Source organism: Battus philenor, unplaced genomic scaffold (genome assembly GCF_028537555.1).
Source record: "Battus philenor isolate CCGP_79_NKW_IND1 unplaced genomic scaffold, ilBatPhil1.0.hap1 SCAF_8, whole genome shotgun sequence".
NCBI lineage: Eukaryota > Metazoa > Arthropoda > Insecta > Lepidoptera > Papilionidae > Battus > Battus philenor.
In genome coordinates this window covers 7,637,015-7,655,781 of record NW_027181748.1, presented here as the reverse complement: position 1 = coordinate 7,655,781, position 18,767 = coordinate 7,637,015, and the positions used below count along the sequence as shown (strand labels likewise).

Sequence of the window (18,767 nt, the reverse complement as noted above, 5' to 3'; positions counted from 1 at the left end):
TTGGTGAAATGACATTAATGATGATGATATAAACTACTATAAAACATTTCTTCCTATTTACTATAATTTAAGGGAAATTATACATCAACTATACATTTAATATTTAAGTATAACAATCGTTCAGAACCTTATTTAATCTTACTTATATACAATTCTTGTGAGTGGTAAATTTTTATAAAGAATATAATTAAAATATTTTATATTTCAATGATTACGTTTTTCTCATTTTATAATATTGCTACCGTAACTACTATACCGCGCCTTAGGTAAGCTTTCGGCAAGAACGTTGTCACGCTCATGACGCCCATGCGCTATGAGCTTCGACGGTCAGTTCGCCGTCGCATGAAATAAATATACAAAGATGGGTCGTGCATTATCTCGTGATGTCAAGACCGTCATTTTTAAAGTGGCCGAATATTTTAAGAAACGAAAAGCAGACAGAGAAAGCTTTGAATATAAAAGTGATGCAAATATTGCAAACATCGTTGCAGAGGCTACGGGGTACTGCGAAAAAACCGTAAGAAATGTGATGAAAGCGGGCATTTCATCGGCTGAAAATTTGGGCCGGTTGAAATTTAATGCGCCAAAAAAGCCAAAAGTTATAAAAAAAAGACATGTTGTTGATGATATTGATTTAGGAGTCATTAGAAGAAAAATTTATCAGTTTTACGAATATGAAAAAAGAGTGCCAAGTGTCCGTTATTTACTAACAACTCTGAAACAAGAAGGAATATTAAATTGTGGACGAGAATTTCTAAGAAATCTCTTACATACAATGGGTTACCGTTTCCAAAAATGCAAATTGAAAAGACATGTTCTTATAGAGCAACCTAATATTACAGTGTTGCGGAAAAAATACTTGACACAAATAAGAAATTACAGAGCGCAAAATCGCAACATTTATTTCCTTGATGAAACATTCATTAATGCCAGTCAAGAAGTTAGCAAAGGACAGCGTTTGGTAATTCTACACGCTGGATGTCGAACAGGCTTAGTTGATGAGGCATTGACTATATTGAAATCAGATGCTAAGACCGCCGACTGTCAAGCAGACATGAACGAGTCTATTTTTTATAAGTGGGTAGATGAAAAGTTAAAAGATAAGTTGTTGCCAAATTCTGTAGTTGTCATGGACAATGCATCGTACCACAGCGTTCAGGTTGATAAGAAGCCAAATATAGCAAGCCTTAAAACTGAAATACAGAACTGGTTACGACGTCAAAATGTTGAATTTTCGGAAAATATGACAAAAGCTGAACTGCTACTTCTTATTAATGATACACAAAAAGAACCTGTGTACCGAATTGATGAACTCCTTAAAGCCCATGGACATACTGTTATGCGTTTACCAGTGTACCATCCAGATTTAAATCCCATAGAGTTACTCTGGGCTGATATTAAAAACAACATTGCTCAAAACAATATTAATTATTCTTTAGATGAAAAGATAGACTTGCTTAATAAATTATTTTCAGAGTTCACAGTGGAAAAATGGCAGGGATTTTATGATCATGTTCAAAAAATTGAAAACAATTACTGGGATTGTGATAGCAGGTTTGATAACATTATTGAACCAATAATTATAAATTTGCAAAATGACTCTGATTCAAGTTCAGATGGCGAATCAGAAGACGAAGAAGAATCTATGTCAGAATAACTAGAATTAAAACTCAACAGTATATTTCACACACAATCTGTATTGTGTAGGTTTAGTATTTATTAATTGTTAATTAACGGAAATATGTGATAGTTAATTAAATTTTGTATTAGATTACAAGCTTAAGTTCTAGGTTTAATAAGATTTCAAATCAATTCCTTATACTATTTAATAATTTTATAAGACTGGAATGTGAAGCCAGAAAGAAGTATATATATAGGGTATTTTAATACTATGTCAGAATTAGATGCCAGTCATACTTTTAACTTTAAAGCATAGTAAACCAATATAGCAAGATGTCAGATAATATCAATCTCACAATCCTTTTTCTTCAGCTCCCACCTTACAGCGGTTTAGGTAGCATTATAGTAGTACATAGGATTTCAAGATTTTTTTTATTATTATAAACCTTTTATATACTTTTTATAATAATATATATCATCTGATTTCTTTTTATGTCCTGTGAATGTACAATAAAGAGTAAACAGATTTGTGGTATTTTGTTGGATGATTTAGTTGTTTTATTGGTAGTGACATAACCAATGAAATCATATTCTGTGTACTCTAATTGTAAGAATAAAACATATAATACTTTTATCAGTTCTTTCCTAATGCTAACCTTTTCTGTTGAGATCTAAACAGCTGAAAATCTAGGATTGCAATAACACTACCAACCAAGCTCTCTTTTTTTGTTTATTTCAAAAACTTGTTAATTGGCCTAATCAGTTATAAATCAAACCTTTGGTGAGGATTGTTTTTGGCTGGGTTATTAACAAAAACCAGTTTTAACACCTATATTGTGTATGAAACTTGCCATTTTAATCAACAACAACTATAAGTTAATGTAACTAGACCAAACTTTGATAGTGTCATTCTTAACACAAGGCAAATAAAATATTTTGGATCTAAGCTTGTTAGCCCATCTATGCTCTCGCTGAAAAAATAAACTATATGTAAAAACAATCATAAAAACAATTAATTTAGAATATTTTATTTAGTGTTCAAAATAAGACAACTTATCTGGACATTTCTACATCTACATTTTCAGAAAATTTCAATTTAATACAAAGTGTGTTTGGTGTTGTAATATCAGCAACTAGAATTTCTCCACCATTGAAAAGACCTAACTCAGTAATTTTCTTCTTTAAATTGTCTCTGGTCCTTTCTTCTATACTTTTAATTGATGGCATGTACAAAGTTTTGTTTCGTCCATTTATAACTGTTGTAATTCCTAGAAAAACAATAAATAATGTAAATATAAATTTACCCTGTAGAATTTTTTACAACAAAATTACTTATTATTTAAAATAAATTAAGCGTTTAATTATTTTAAACATCCTTCGTAATTCTTAATAAATACGAATTAATACATATATTCCAGAATCAATAAAAATGATCTTATTGGAAACCTCCATAGTAAAGATATACTAGACCAAAAGATTTTTTAACCAGAAGCAATTTTTTTTTATTAAGGTGTAACAAATATGGCTTAAGTAAACTAAGTCCATATGAATATGGTTCATAAAGGACCAAAATCATAACAATTTAATTTAAAAATACAGGAAAGGATAGATATTTTCATATTAAAAACAGAACCTGGATTTTTCATTAAAAAACTTGTATCTTCCTTTAGCTTCTCATAAATATCCATTAAAACAGCATCGCGCTCAATATCCATTACACGAGTTGTATTACTACAAGCTACACAGTCAGGTTTTCTTTCAGCGCTAAAAGTATAAGTATACACTCCATCGGCCATGTTCATTACCATATAATTGTTCATGTTGGTACAACAAGATGATGCCAATTTGAAAACCTAAAACAAAATAATGGTAACTTTGGAAATTAAATTGTACATATGTTTGTATTTTTTTGTATATATATATTATGTATATGTAATGGCTAATAAAAAGACAAATAATAATAATATTAATAGATCTTTTCTCCTAATAACAACAGCATTGATGTTTTTCACCTATATTTTTCAACATACAACAACCAAATATCTCCTCATAATTAATACTACATTATATTCTCATGATTAATTGTACCAAACAAAATATTTTTATGTTATAATTATGACCATTAATAAACACAGGACATCCTGTACAGGATTTCTTTAAAAATATATTTTATATAATTTTTATATATACTATCATTTTAAAGGCCTTGTAATTTATCAGTGTCATCAACATAACTTAAAGTATTGCTCTTTTGTAGCGGCAGTTTACAGAATATATGGTTCATGTAACTGATGGCTGTTGGAGTTGAAGGGTTATCGAGTAGCGAAACACAAATCGGTAGACATGTTCCTTTACTAGGTGGGGCTACAATAAATTGAAAGTCGCAGGATGTTACAGGATGCGGGTAGCGCAAAACCGGTCGCCGTGGCGATCTTTGGAGGCTTATGCCTTGCAGTGGGTGTTAATAGGCAGATATGATGATGATGAATTTTATTTTTATTAATTATCATACCTCCGTAGCACATGTAGCAGCTATAGCAGCATTTGTGCTAGCTACTGCTGGAATAATGTTTTTCAATACACCTTGAGTCAATCTATATGTAACAGATGTGATACCATGTTTCATGGCCCTTTCTTGTGCTTTTTCAAATACCCAAGCCACATGCTGAGGATCATCTCCATCTAAGGGAGTTGAGTTACCCCAAGGATTTTCTTTAGACCACTGAATTACTTTAACATATTCAATACAATGTTCAGGCAATCTGTAAAAAATATGTATAAATTATACTCCATGCTAATCTTATGAATAAATATTTTAAAAAATGTTTAATATCTAAGATAAAAGTAATATGAAAATAAAACTACTGTACATAGTAATATATGTCGACTCTTAACATTTAAATCAAAGTTCATCAAGTCAAACTTGATTCTTCTTATTGATTTGGTTTATTTTGTTTCTAGACTACCTGTGTAAAAATTAATGTTAATATTTCTTAACAATAACACATATTTAACTGTTTTACCCTCAATATCACCAATGTAATATTGCTCAATTAATTTATTAGCAATTTACATTACTAATAAACCAGTAGGATATTACAAAAATAGTAAATAACTAACTTAACTTTGTTTTGAAAATTATTTATATTAGATAAACTAAGATGTTTATTTAACATTACAACATTTCTAAAAAGAATTGTTAAAGCTTGCATAGAGTTAAAAACCAATCTTCAACAAATCATCTTTTAAGAATTATATTTCTTAAGAGCTTATCTTTTGGCTGAATAAATAACAATACAAGAGCTTGTCTTTTGGCTGAATAAATAACAATACAATTTCAAATCATATGTGCAAAATTGCTCTTTAAAGAATATTTATAGTAAAAATAGGATGAATGAGACTTTGTGTAATAAAAGATTACTAAAAAATAGAAAAAGTATAACATGCTGTTTTCTGTAATTTACAGTTATACATATTTACAGTTATTACATCAAAAAATGCTAACTTTTTTTAACCAAAAAATAACATTATTGTTGAAGCACAAAGTCCTATTAGTCTTAAATTATTTGAAATTTAAATAGAATCCTAATTACTAAGTTTTAAACAAACCTTGGAGTATTAGCAATGGTACATAAAGGGAAAGTCTTTTGAGGAGGATAAAGATCAAGCGTACATTCTATACATGCACTCATCCCAGGTAAAATAACTCTTGCATTTCCTTTGAAGCCCTCAGTTCCACCATCAACTAAAGGTATTACACTACTTTGATCTAAGCTCCCTGGACAAAAAATGGTTAGTGTTAGTTTGTCAAATTTTTCCTTATAGGAAAATACAAAGTTAACAAAATAACAATCAAAATAAGTATGTACATAAATAATAAAGAATAAAAATCCTTTTTTTAATAAATTTAATCTACATAATGTCTTTTAACTTTTGACTTGTTTCTTTTATTTTAATCTAAAGTATGTTAATACATAGTAGTATTTTTTTAATAAAAATTTATGTAAGAATTCTTTTTAATGTATTTAGTAATACATTTAAACTAAATACATGTGAAATATATGATACAAGTCTAAGATGAAGTGTAATAAAATATAAATGATAAGAGCCCTTACTATCATCATTGTATTGAAGTAAAGACATGAGCATTCCGTTGAGCCACCTTCTAGCGACAATTGAATCTAGTCCACAAACTATGATGTGAAACTGACGATAGAATCCTTCATCTAGATCTTGAATGGCACAATGATGTGCAACAGCTTCACATCCAGGAACTCTGGAGAAATAAATAAAAACAATCCTTTAGAACCCTAATGCAATTTTTGTTAAAAAAGTAGCATTTTAAAAATACTTATATTTAAATTATTTCCTTATTTCATAATGTATTATAATATGTACGTTTTAATTAATAGATATCTTTTCAGTATGATTGCAAGCCTGTCTTAGATCCAAAACTTTAAATATTTTTTTATTAGTTCATAAAGTTTTTATTCATCCAACAATATTACTCATAAACACTTTCCAAACTAACATATTGTTCTAAATATATTTTTAAATAACCAAAGTACTATGCCTTTCATTTTATTGTATTATCCAATTAATTTGTTTGTGTGTGTGTGTGACTAAGGGGCACAATTATACTTATATTTTTATTTTGTTTTTACTAAAAGTTACTGTACAAATAGTTCCATTTGTTAATAATCCAATAGTTGAAGCTAATTTTTACGACTATTTATTTATTTCATAGGCAGTTACAGAAATTGGTACCCTTTTTATTTATTTTAGGTATGAAATTAATTAAAAAAATTACTTGCCTTTTGTTTACAAATTCCACAGCGCACTTAGCTTTCGACAGTCCTATATCAGATTTTCTAAAAAGAAATTGTCTATTTAAATTTGATAGTTCAATAGTATCCATATCCACTATGTGGATTTTCTTAAAACCCATTAATGCTAAGTCTTTTAGCAGTTCACAGCCAAGTCCTCCAGCCCCTACTACTAAAATTTTACAGGAATCCATAAGGAAATCCAATATTTCTGAAGATGGTTCAAAATCTGGATGACAAAATGGCCCAGATCTTTCAAGTACTTTCCGTATATTATGCCACCTCCTCTGCTGTTCAGGCACTTGGGTTTCGGTGGAGGCCATAATTTAAATGATTCGATTTAGATTTACGTATATATAAAAATTAAAGAAATTCTAAGTTTTTTATTATCTTATAAAGTTGTTGAAAACTGTACACAGTTACTCTCTTATTAAAAAATCATTACGTTATAAATTATAATATTAGGTAAACGACTACGTTTCAACTCTACGTTGAAATCTAAATTCATAGAATGTTACGATTAATATAGACTGCAAAATGTTTTGTTAAATTATGTTATCACATTTAAGAGACATCAAGTGTTGCAATTTATAAAAATTGCATTGAATTTTAGGAATAAGAATCATATTATTACAAATAATTTTATAATAATTTTATAAATGTATTAAAAACTGTATTGAATAAATTATAATTAAAATATTTTATCTAAACTAAAGAAATCCTAAATTAAAGACAAACAGATTATTAACGTAACGAAGCATTGTACATGGCTGGTTAGTGTACATTCATTTGTTAAATATGGAGGTGTGATGGAGGTGCATTTGTCGAAATATTGTGTTTTTCAAGTTCGTAGTTTCCGCAATTTACTTGTACGTGGAATTATTTAAGTTGGTGCATAGTTTTCTGTGTTACTTATAACATGTTATCCATTCATTTATGTTATGCTAAACTCAAAGTTATCTTTAATATTTGAGGGAGAGACTGGCAGGCTTAGAGTACCTCGGTAGGCAATACTCGATCCAAACCATGCTTGATTTGAACAATAAATTTTGCCTGTTTCTACTAAGTTTCTATTTGTCGCCAAATTTCTTCACTTGCTTATTTAATTATAATTTACATAAACTTTAATTCTTAAATTCGTGGCGTCTTAGAGATAAAATCACTCTTCTTTCGGAATGAATAATGAGAAAGTCTGCATCAGTAGTACGCAAGAAGATTCATATAAATCGTGTTTGCTATGTCTAAATTAAAAGTCACGATAGCAATTTAAAAGATTTTCGAGTGCTTTAGAGACAAATTCAAAAATCGTTTATTGCTAGTATTACATCACTGTATCCTAAATATAGGAAATATATTGTGCGACATAGTAGTGTACTTTTTTTGTTCGATAGATAACAGGATGGCTGGTAATAGATTAAGCAGTAAGGCGAAAGGAAAAGAAGAAAAATCGAAAGTGAACAAAGGTGGTAATCAAACAAATGAAGAATCTGAGGATTTAGATTACACTCTTTTAAGAAAACCTATACTAACTAGTGTTACAGGCTTTGCCCAGGCTAGAAAGATATTTGATTCAGCTACTGAAGAAGTAAGTATAACTTGATTTTTATCATTATTAGTGGTGTTAAGCAATGCAACAGTTCCATTTTTAAATATTATATGTTTCTTTACAGCTTAAAAGTTTGCTATCTACAGAATGTGATCTATTATATGAATGTAAAGTGTGTCGAAACTTGTTTAGAAGTCTTGCTAATTTCATATCTCATAAGCGTATGTACTGTAAAGAGAAGTTCAACTCAACTATACACAGCCACTTCATAAATCCAACATGTACAGTAAGTTTCCTTAAGTAAGTCAGTTATTAATAAAAATCGTTTAATAAAAATGTCTTTTAAATAATTAATTACTTTTGTAGTCTAGTGAAATAATAAAAATAAAACATTTGGAAGAAGAATATCAAGAATCATTAAAACCAAAAAATAATCATGAATGTGTGGAATCAAATGAGACAGAGGAACGCATACCACTTACAAAAGACTTAACAGCAATTGTAGAAAAGATTTCTATAAGTAAAGGAGTCAAGGAAACTGTTAAGGAAGAACAAGAAATATTCTTACAGAAAATTCCAAAAACTTCAGTTGCTGTGTTCCAAAATGTTAACTTTAATGGTGAAACTCAATGTGATATTCGTTCGCAGGTTTGTTTACAAACATTCTTAACTTTTAAATAATATTATTATTAAAATTTCTCTACTTGTAAATCAAGGTAGATTAATGTTGTATTAGTTAATATTCTTAATCATGAAAAACCACACCAAGCTACCATTACGTGTATATTGCAATTATTCCCATATTACTTTTACCATTATAATTTTACCCTATATTAAAATTTTTAAACAAAAAGAAAATCATCAACACACTTATCACATATCACAATCTTAGTGTTATATAGGACCTTTGGCGCTGAAGTAAAAGTTATAAAAAATACAATTGATATGTTCTGATAATGATGAAACCCATAATGTTTCTTGATGAACTGCTCTTTGATGATTATCAAAATTTTTAACTTCAGGTAAAATTTTACTAGCATAACATAACCATGTAATGTCCTTCTTAAATGTGTCTTGAAATATTTCTGATAAATACATACAAATGTATGTTACATTGTAACATTACAAAATTTATTTCAATCCATTTATAACTGTTACATAAATGTAATAATTAAGCTCTTAATATAATATAAAACTAAGGACTATGTGCACTATCATAAATGGATACAGGTATACAATAAATTCATCATAAAAATAATGTTAACACATATCTCATATCATATACATTGTAAATAAATTTAAGAATAATAATTAAACAATATATCTTAAGGAAGTAACCAAGTAAGAATGAAAAATTAAATCAATTTAATATTATTAGTAATTATTTACTAATTATTTCAATATAAATGTTTTTTTAAGAAGTTTTTTTTACAGTTTAGTATAATTTTCCTATAAAATACAGAGCCAATATATTAAAGGTGACATATTTTTCTTTAATAAATACAACATACAACAGTTTTTGGTGTATATATTAATTATTGGCTTTGTAATGTAAATTTTAAAATACATATATAAAATACATATATGGATGTATATGTATAAATATACTTATATATAAATATACTTTCACATGATATGTTCTTTACATACTCTTATTATGTATGTGATAAATTATTACACTGGTCTTTTGTAATATATTTATATTACAAAAATAATTTTGCGCTATTTATATTTCTATGCTTTGACGACTTTAATTTATTTAAGTATTTTAAGACAGACTTGTCGAATGTTTGCGCGTGAATTTGTTCTGTAATTGTTTTATATTTCAAAACGTACCATAGTAACAGACGCCTTTATCCATTACTAAATTATTTTAAAATCTTAGATACAAAATTGTCGGAAATCAAAAACATTAGTTTTAATATAGCTCTGGTGGACAGACATTAAAACATAGCTTTGAAAACACTATTCTTTAAATTTCAGGTTAGAGAACTGGACACGATATTGTCTCAGAATAAAGCTGTTTTGCAAAGCGATGGTAAATTTATGATACAAAACTCCGAAGACCCGGACAAGCCGTATGAACCCGAGAATGTTATTCAAATCAGTGATGATGACGAAAATGAAGACAGTAATATTCTTAAATGTAAAATATGTAAGTATACTTAAGCATGTTATATCTTTCTGTACTGTCAGCAAGTGTAAAATGTATCGTATATCTATAATTCGATAATTTTCAAGAGACAAATAGGATATTTATAATAGAAAGAAAAATGTAAAATGGTGTTAAAGGAGTAACTATAGAGTTTCTTGCCAGATTTTTCTCGATTGCCGACATTTCGAATCTGGCAGTAGTATGAGAAGATCATTGAAGTTATACTATGTACAAATACATATTTAAATATATATTGTACAATGTCAAAACTTTTCGAAGGTGCTTAGAGCAAAAGCTATTCGAAATAATAAATAACTTGTTTAATTGTTCTTGTTTCGCAAGTCCCAGTCCGCTACCAATAGGCTACCACTGCTCGTAATAATACATATTAATTTTGACTAATTAACATTTCAGGTGATCTACAATTTTCGACACAAAAAACCTTGAGGTTTCATATGAAGTACAAACATTTAGAAAGTCGTTTGGTCTATCCGTGTCCCGATTGTTTGGAGATATTTTCTACTTCATGGAGCGTATACAGACATCTCTTTAAAGTTCATCGGTAATACTCTAGTTTTTGGCCCAAATGTTTTTTGCCCGAAAAACTCGATCACTGGATTTTCTATGGTTTTGTACTCGCGTTGCCGTGTCGGTGACATGATTATCTACATAATAGTATACTATATTAAATATTGAATTTAGAATGTTATATACTTCTAAATATATAGTTTTTCGAATTACGGAATCTAAAATGGCTGGTTAAATGTAACGTTTTTTTGTTATAATGGTGACTGGTAATATCAGATGTAAACAGGACTGCTAGTTATTTGTTACAGTGCATAAATATATTTTAAATTAATTGTGCAGACCCAAATCAACGATCAGTAATTAGTTATAGTAGAAGATCAAAACTAGTGTAGATTTGTTTAATTTTAGATTGCGTTACAATCTATTTTGCGTTTAGAATGAAAAAGTTTTTATGTAGTTCTGCACATTAATTTTTTTAATTACAGGCCTTCTTAATTGGTTGGTTAAGGTTTAATTATTAAGTTTTTGTTGTATTCTTTTATTAGTGACCGTTTTTTACACGGTGTAAAAAATAGCCAGTGTAAATATAAGATTAGTGTTTGGCACTGCCATGTAAAAGAACTGCTTTTTAGTTGTTTTTGTGCATAGGAAATATTTGAATATAATTACGCACATCCAAATCAATTATTACTTATTACAGTTGAAAGTCCAAACCAGTACAGATCTGTTTTTGATTTTTTCAACTTCAGAAAATGTTTAGCGACCAACACGTGGCATGAATCTTAATAGAGAAAAAAATAGTTTGTTAATTGTATTGGATAGAATATTATTTACGTATATTATATATATCGCAAGCGCCAGTCAAACCTAGGTTTCGGTTAATAGAAAGTATTTTGTTTCACAGAAAAACGGCAGCTCAGATAAGACGACTGCGTGAGTCGATACAGTCCAAAGCATTTAGAATGAATAATCCACCTGCTTATTATGAAAAACGTAAAAATAACATAAAAACATCAACTCCGCAAAAGATTACCGAAGAAGAAAGACTAGATCAGGAAAATCAGGTAACATTTTTAACAATTCACAAATTGCATTTATCACTGTACCTCTTCATTGCTTTTATAATGTTAACAAATTTGTTCGAATTTCTTTCTATAATAAATAAAATAAGACGTGTATCCAAAATCTGAATCTTGCCAACCTTATCAGGGTTGTCAAAAGACGATCCTATGGGTGATACCTATAACCGGCAGCGGACATCCTGCGGCTGAAAAGTGATGATATAATCAGAATTATCCGGAATTTCATATCAAGAAGATACGACGACATTTTTTTGGTCCTTTTTATTACAGAGTCGAAGTGAGTAAGACGTATGTGTACGTCGTGCACTACTACGTGCGATACGGTACCTGATATTTTATATGACACGACGGGTGAATATTAATGTTTTGTAAACTCACCGCTCGTGCAATCTAACTAACGGCCTTTAAGGGCGAAAGGTTCTATAGTGGTAACACAAGCCGGTATACGCGGCTTGTATGGGCCCTCAGTAGCTGAATTGACGATATAGTCAAGGTCGTGGGATGTTGCTAGATTAGCGCAGCACGAGATCTTTACAGGGAGGCTTATTCAATGGATATCGGCCGAAACGATCATAAACTCATTGGTATATTTTCATTATATGTATACATTTGACTGTTTTAACCCACGTTATCTTAATGACAGTACGTCGTTGTACATTTCAACGTTTAAAGGCATTTTATGTTTGTAAAATGACCATTTACTTTTTATGGAAAAACAGGCATGGATGGACAACATGGAAGGTGACGGGGAAATCCCGCGATGCGGCGGTTGTGGTCGTACGTTTGAACGTCGTGCGGCTCTCGCTGCACACACACACACGTGTCAACCGCGGTCCCGAGCACTCGCACGCCGCGCCGATACTAAAAAAATTGAGATTCAAATACGCAAGGACTATAACAAAGGTCCAGCTGGTTTGAGTCTCCCTATTAAAACGACGGATGCCAATGGTATAGTATATATTTCGAAAAAAAATTATACGTTTATATTCGCCAAGTAGATTTAAAACTAGATAAAGTTTAATAACTTGTCTCGTTAGTAACGGGTTAAAGTTTACCTTTATTAATTTGTCATTTGTACGGTGCTAACGCGTTCTCTTGCTCTTACTTTGATTATCTCGGTTTACCATGCGACTATTGGATTGATAAATATTTTTACATATAATTTGACTTAACTTCCTATTTCTCGACGAATGATTTTATGTATGTCGAAAACCCAGCAAGATGGAGATTGTAACGGCATTTTTTCAACCAAGACAATGATGACAAAAAAGTGTTAAATGCACGTTTTTCGTAATCGCATCTTTACACTTCACATTATTAATTGTCTGGTGAATAAAGCATGATAATATTTTTAAAAAATTACCCTATTTATTGTTGTTTCATTATTGCAGACAACAAGCTTTATAAAGAAGAAAATCAATTACCATCAAAAGTTGAAAATCAAATATCACCTGATGATGCTCAGAAAGAAGAAGTAATGCCTGGGACGTTGGTTGACAGTAATAAAGAAGAAAGCATGGAAACGGCCAACTCTTCAATTGACAGAGATAATTTCGAAAAGAAAGTTATAAATAATTCTGAACAATTCATTCCTAAATTGCCATTTGCACAACAGACTGAAAAGAATAACTTAGCTGCATTAAAATCTAGATTGCAGCCAGATACAGATTTAGAGAAACTACTTTGTAAAAAATGTGATGTTAAATATAACCAGTTACAAGAATTATATGACCATATGGCCGGCCACTACAAATGGCTAAGATATGCGTGTAAATTGTGTAATTTTAAACATTACAACTTTGAAAAGTTACCTGAACATGTAAAGATTGTTCATAAACTAAAAGGGGATAGTGATTTTTACTTTAGTACAGTAAAAGCTATTGATGCGAACGAGGCTTTGGAATTATGTGAGCCTATAGAACAAACTAGTGATATAAATGGAACTAGTCCTGATTCGAGACGTCCTAGCCGATGTTCGAGTGATTCAAGTCGTTTGTCAGACGACAGCTCTTCAAGCAGCACGCGCATTGAAGGAGCAAAAAAACGAAAAATGAATTCTAGTAGGAATATTGCTAAGAAAAAGAAAGATATTACTCTTAATGGTATGGTAAATTTTATTGCATTTACAAATCTTATCTTCTCGATATCTTTAACATCCGTAATTCTTTTTGTTTCAGATGAAATTGTGATTAAAAAATGTAATGATATATTGTTTGAAAAAGATAGTGTTACAGAAATTGAACAATCTGTAAATATTAAAAATTTCGAAGAAAATTCTTCCGATATTGATGACATAGAAGAAAAAATAAGTAAAAAGCATATAATAGGCGAAACAAGCACAGTTCGTTCTCGAAGACCGATTCGGAAAAGAACTAGGCCTAAAAATGAAGATTTTGAATATGATTTATCTAATTTACTCAAAATGGAAGCTCAAGGTTATAGGGATTCGCAGTTAGTAACAAATACAAAATCTTATCAAAGTAAAAAGAAAATTCAGATGGACCTTCAAAATACTTTTGAAATTGCTAATAAAGATTGTTGTGGTGCACTTGTCACTTTATCTAAAAAGGCTGTACAAAATTCTGCCGCCTTAATGAAAATTCCTAGTTTCACTATTAATAATGCCCAAAAAGAACAGCGTTCTCTTAATGTCTTTGTTCGTCCCATGTTACCAAAAGTTTCAAAGGGTGATAAAACATCTCCCAAAAAAGATAACAACGACGAGTCACATCAATCGGAATCTAAGAAAAGTCTAGCGAAAGAAAATAAACTTAATAAAACATCATTGGAGGATACAGCTACACCTTCCTCAAATGATTCCAATACTATCTCAATAATTAATAAAACGCCTATAGATAATGAAAAAAGTAAAATAATTTTAAATAATGATAATAATAAACAAAAACCAGCCAACACGGCATGTGAAACAGTCAAAACTAATGTTAATATCCCTACAATTGTTCCTATAAAGTTTCGCCAGAGCTTAGATGTAATAAACAATCCAGTTTTAAACAAGAATATCTCAGACCTATCTAAATCTGGAATGAAAACAAAAATTCTTGTCATAAAGCCCATCAATAGAAATAAAGATGGCACACAGTCAATTAAAGCACCACTGAAATTTCAAACTATTAAATTAAAGGATCCAAGTAAAGGTAGTTCTTCAAAAGAAGAAAAATCATCAGATCAAGTGCTTGTAGTACAGGTACCTAAAGTAGATTGTGCTGTCACACGACCATCTATTAAGTTATCTAACATAGATAATCTGGAAACCACAGAAAATGTTGACAAAGAAAACCCGGTTGAAAAAGATAAGATAACCAGTGAAGAAAAAGAAAAGCCAGTGGTTTTCGAGAATGACGATTCCACTGTTCTTACTGAAAGTACCACAAATAAGCTAGTGCCTCAGACATCAGAATCAATAATTAATAATAAAGCTGCTGTAGATGAAGACACTCCTGTTAACTCCATTTTTCAATAAGTTAAGTTGTATTATGTAGCTTTTGTATGTAACATACGAATTTTCGTTTATTGAAAACGTTCTAGGTATATTGTACAGCTTCATCTTACTATATTGGTACATAGGTAGAAAAATAATAAAATAAGTATTTACATTAAGGTGTTTTATTGTCATTTTTAACTGTAAAAATATTTTGCTAGGACTTATTTTATATGGAAAGGGTATGCAGGACGTAAAAACTTTTTTTTTAACTTTTGTTGTTAACCATGTCTGTATAGTAATTATAATATATACATATTCTAATAAAATAAACCACTTCAGGTTATAAATATCCAACCTGTTTTGCAGTGATTATTAATTTAGAAACCTAATTGTATCCCATCACAACAATTATGTTCTTTATGAATTTTGATTATGAAAATATAGAATTATAACGAAAAAATCACATCATCTCGAGTCCTATATTTTTGCGTTTTACACAATATTCTCGCATTTTTATAATATTGCGTTGAGGCGTCCTACAAGAATTCATTTTTTTGTAATTTTTGCTTTCAAAAATGACAAAAAATTAAAAACAAAATGCAATTTGACATAAGAAAGCAATAGTCAAACTGGCCCATTAAACTTAATAATTAATCGCATTCCTAGAAATATATCCATAAGTGACCTAAAAATTAAGTGGTTTTTGTGAATAAAATCTGTCAAAGAGAAATTGGTGGTGAGTGATTCAACCCCCCTACAGAAGTACAAACATTTATCCATCCACATCGCTTTACAACTTGAATAGGTGTACCTTTTCTTATTAGCTGCGGCGTCTAAAGCGATTAACATTTCGTACTAATGTTCAGCGCTACTACCTAATAAATAAATGTGTTCGAGACCTATCCCCGAAAGTATTCCACCCGATCTATATAAAACATATTCGTTGACTTGGAGTCAGAAAAGTTCCTGATGTTTAAATTTTTTGACAAAACTATGCGCTTCATTTTTAATAGTAATCATGAGTCTATCCGTCGAGCTAGATATGAGCATTTATTGAATTAACATTTATTATGCCTAATGAGACTAAAGCTACGTTATGCTTAATCGGTAAAGTTCGTATATTTAAAGCGAATAAGTTATGGATTCTAATATTATGAAAACTTTGGCCAATAATGATTTGTCGAATAATCTAGTTATAAGAATATTTAAACAAAAATCTTTACTTTGCATAAATAATTACTTCATCAGAATACATCAGTAAGTTTTTTATTTGTTTATTTTTAACTGTATTAAATGCCTTTGTTAAAGTTATATCATTTTTTTTTAGGTTATTACAAGAAACCTGTTATAATACCATATGCCCTAAATATTCTTATAGTTCAGATATAGTATAAAATACAGTTTTATCCAATTAATAGGAAATGTTTGGATAATTATGGCATACACACCAATTTTTTTTGATAAAATTGTGTATAAGTCATATTAATTTAAATATCTCTTTTATAAATATTCCTGGTGGACTTTTTTTGTCATTCATCACATTTTAACATGAAATCTAATTAAATTAATACATTACTCCTAGCATAATTATGTAACTATACTAGTCACATGAAGAATGCAAATGTTTTCTAAATGGGACATACTCAAGAGATTTAAACAGATTGAAATTGAAATTATAACATAAATAAAACAAACTTTACATCATTACTAAATTTATTAAGACATAATATTACATTCCCATCCATTCATCTATGACACTTAAGCATTCTTTGCCAGTGTTTCTGCCTTAGCTACAACTTCCTCGATGGGTCCAACCATGTAGAATGCAACTTCAGGCAAGTGATCATATTCACCTTGCAAAATCTTAGAGAATCCCTTAATGGTTTCTTCAAGTGGTACAAGTTTACCGGCATGTCCAGTGAAAACTTCAGCTACCTGGAAAGGCTGGGACAAGAATCTTTGAATCTTACGGGCACGGGCTACAGTCAGCTTATCCTCTTCAGACAATTCATCCATACCCAAAATGGCAATGATGTCTTGTAAGGACTTGTAATCTTGCAAAATTTTCTGAACTCCACGAGCAACATTATAGTGCTCAGCACCAATTATATTAGGATCCATAATACGGGAAGTGGAATCGAGAGGATCTACTGCTGGATAGATACCAAGTTCAGCAATAGCTCGTGACAGTACAGTGGTTGCATCCAAGTGAGCAAATGTAGTGGCAGGAGCAGGATCGGTCAAATCATCGGCAGGCACATAGATAGCTTGTACTGAGGTGATGGAGCCCTTCTTTGTGGTGGTAATACGTTCCTGCATAGTACCCATGTCAGTAGCTAATGTTGGTTGGTAACCTACAGCAGAAGGAATACGACCCAGCAAAGCTGACACCTCTGAACCAGCTTGAGTGAAACGGAAAATGTTGTCAATGAAGAGAAGTACATCCTGACCTTCTTGGTCACGGAAATATTCAGCCACGGTTAATCCAGTCAAAGCAACACGGGCACGTGCACCAGGGGGCTCATTCATTTGACCGTATACCAGAGCTACCTTAGAAGTTTTGTCCTTCAGGGAAATGACGCCGGACTCAATCATCTCGTGATATAAATCATTACCTTCACGTGTACGCTCGCCAACTCCAGCGAACACAGAATAACCACCATGGGCCTTGGCAACATTGTTGATCAGCTCCATAATAAGTACAGTTTTTCCGACACCAGCACCACCGAACAGTCCGATTTTTCCTCCCTTTGCGTAAGGAGCTAGAAGATCTACTACCTTGATACCAGTGACGAGGATTTCTTGCTGAACAGACATGTCCACGAACTCAGGCGCTTCGGCGTGAATCGCTGCAGTTTTGTCAGTGGGAATGGGACCGCGCTCATCAATGGGCTCTCCAATTACGTTGATAATACGACCAAGGGTTTCTGCTCCAACCGGAATACGAATAGGAGAACCTGAATCTAAAACGGGCTGTCCGCGAACTAAGCCCTCTGTACCGTCCATGGCAATAGTGCGCACGGTATTCTCACCCAAGTGCTGCGCAACTTCCAGGACCAGTCGAGGAGAACGATTTTGTACTTCCAAGGCATTTAGAATCGGTGGAAGATTGTCTTCGAATTGGACATCTACAACAGCACCGATTACAGCTACCACCTTACCTTGCCCTTTACCTGAAGCTTTGGCGGCGTAATCTCTCTTACTTCCAGCAGAAATTGCAGCTATTTTACTGCATTCTGAGAGGGTTTTCTCGGCTACCGCTTTAACGGTTAATAAGCCGCTACCAACCCTGTTAACAGCTCCTAACATTTTTATGAATTGTAGCACTTGGGCGAGGAAAATCTGACGACTACAAAGTAAATTATGTAATAACCTAAAACGATAACTACGTAGATAACTCAAGGAATGTCTCTCCCAAAATCCATTACCCGTAAGTTATCGATGTTTTGAGATTTTGCGTTATGCGTAATCTTGTTTAAAATAATTATTTCAAAATAGTCTTAATACTGTAAAAAATCAAATAATTTGGTTTTATACTTTTTATAATATTGGAAACGTTATTAATGTA

At 31.0% G+C, this 18,767-nt stretch overlaps 4 protein-coding genes across 6 annotated transcripts; 2 read left to right on the top strand and 2 right to left on the bottom strand.

The window, feature by feature from the left end:
• Window positions 1–250: 250 nt before the first annotated feature.
• Window positions 251–2,968, top strand: LOC137931473 (uncharacterized). Its single transcript, XM_068774861.1, has one exon. It carries the CDS (start codon window positions 362–364, stop codon window positions 1,655–1,657), a length of 1,296 nt encoding a protein of 431 aa, XP_068630962.1. The 5' UTR covers window positions 251–361; the 3' UTR covers window positions 1,658–2,968.
• Window positions 2,644–6,965, bottom strand: Uba3 (Ubiquitin-like activating enzyme 3). Its single transcript, XM_068774860.1, has 6 exons — window positions 6,435–6,965; window positions 5,736–5,896; window positions 5,230–5,398; window positions 4,133–4,382; window positions 3,254–3,473; window positions 2,644–2,888 (listed from the first exon to the last, which is right to left on the bottom strand). Exons 1-6 carry the CDS (start codon window positions 6,767–6,769, stop codon window positions 2,674–2,676), a joined length of 1,350 nt encoding a protein of 449 aa, XP_068630961.1. The 5' UTR covers window positions 6,770–6,965; the 3' UTR covers window positions 2,644–2,673.
• A 280-nt stretch (window positions 6,966–7,245) lies between these two features.
• Window positions 7,246–15,340, top strand: LOC137931653 (uncharacterized). Of its 3 annotated transcripts, none has more exons than XM_068775127.1 (10): window positions 7,246–7,315; window positions 7,838–8,031; window positions 8,117–8,278; window positions 8,359–8,640; window positions 9,976–10,147; window positions 10,562–10,709; window positions 11,580–11,739; window positions 12,477–12,705; window positions 13,149–13,859; window positions 13,935–15,340. In XM_068775127.1, the coding sequence occupies exons 2-10, from the start codon at window positions 7,846–7,848 to the stop codon at window positions 15,236–15,238; spliced, it is 3,354 nt and encodes a 1,117-aa protein (XP_068631228.1). In that variant the 5' UTR covers window positions 7,246–7,315; window positions 7,838–7,845; the 3' UTR covers window positions 15,239–15,340. The 3 variants fall into 3 exon arrangements, with proteins under 3 accessions (XP_068631228.1, XP_068631227.1, XP_068631229.1); XM_068775126.1 differs by having other exon boundaries at window positions 7,253–7,449; XM_068775128.1 differs by having other exon boundaries at window positions 7,269–7,333.
• A 1,554-nt stretch (window positions 15,341–16,894) lies between these two features.
• Window positions 16,895–18,603, bottom strand: LOC137931656 (ATP synthase subunit beta, mitochondrial). Its single transcript, XM_068775130.1, has one exon. It carries the CDS (start codon window positions 18,506–18,508, stop codon window positions 16,958–16,960), a length of 1,551 nt encoding a protein of 516 aa, XP_068631231.1. The 5' UTR covers window positions 18,509–18,603; the 3' UTR covers window positions 16,895–16,957.
• Window positions 18,604–18,767: the final 164 nt, after the last annotated feature.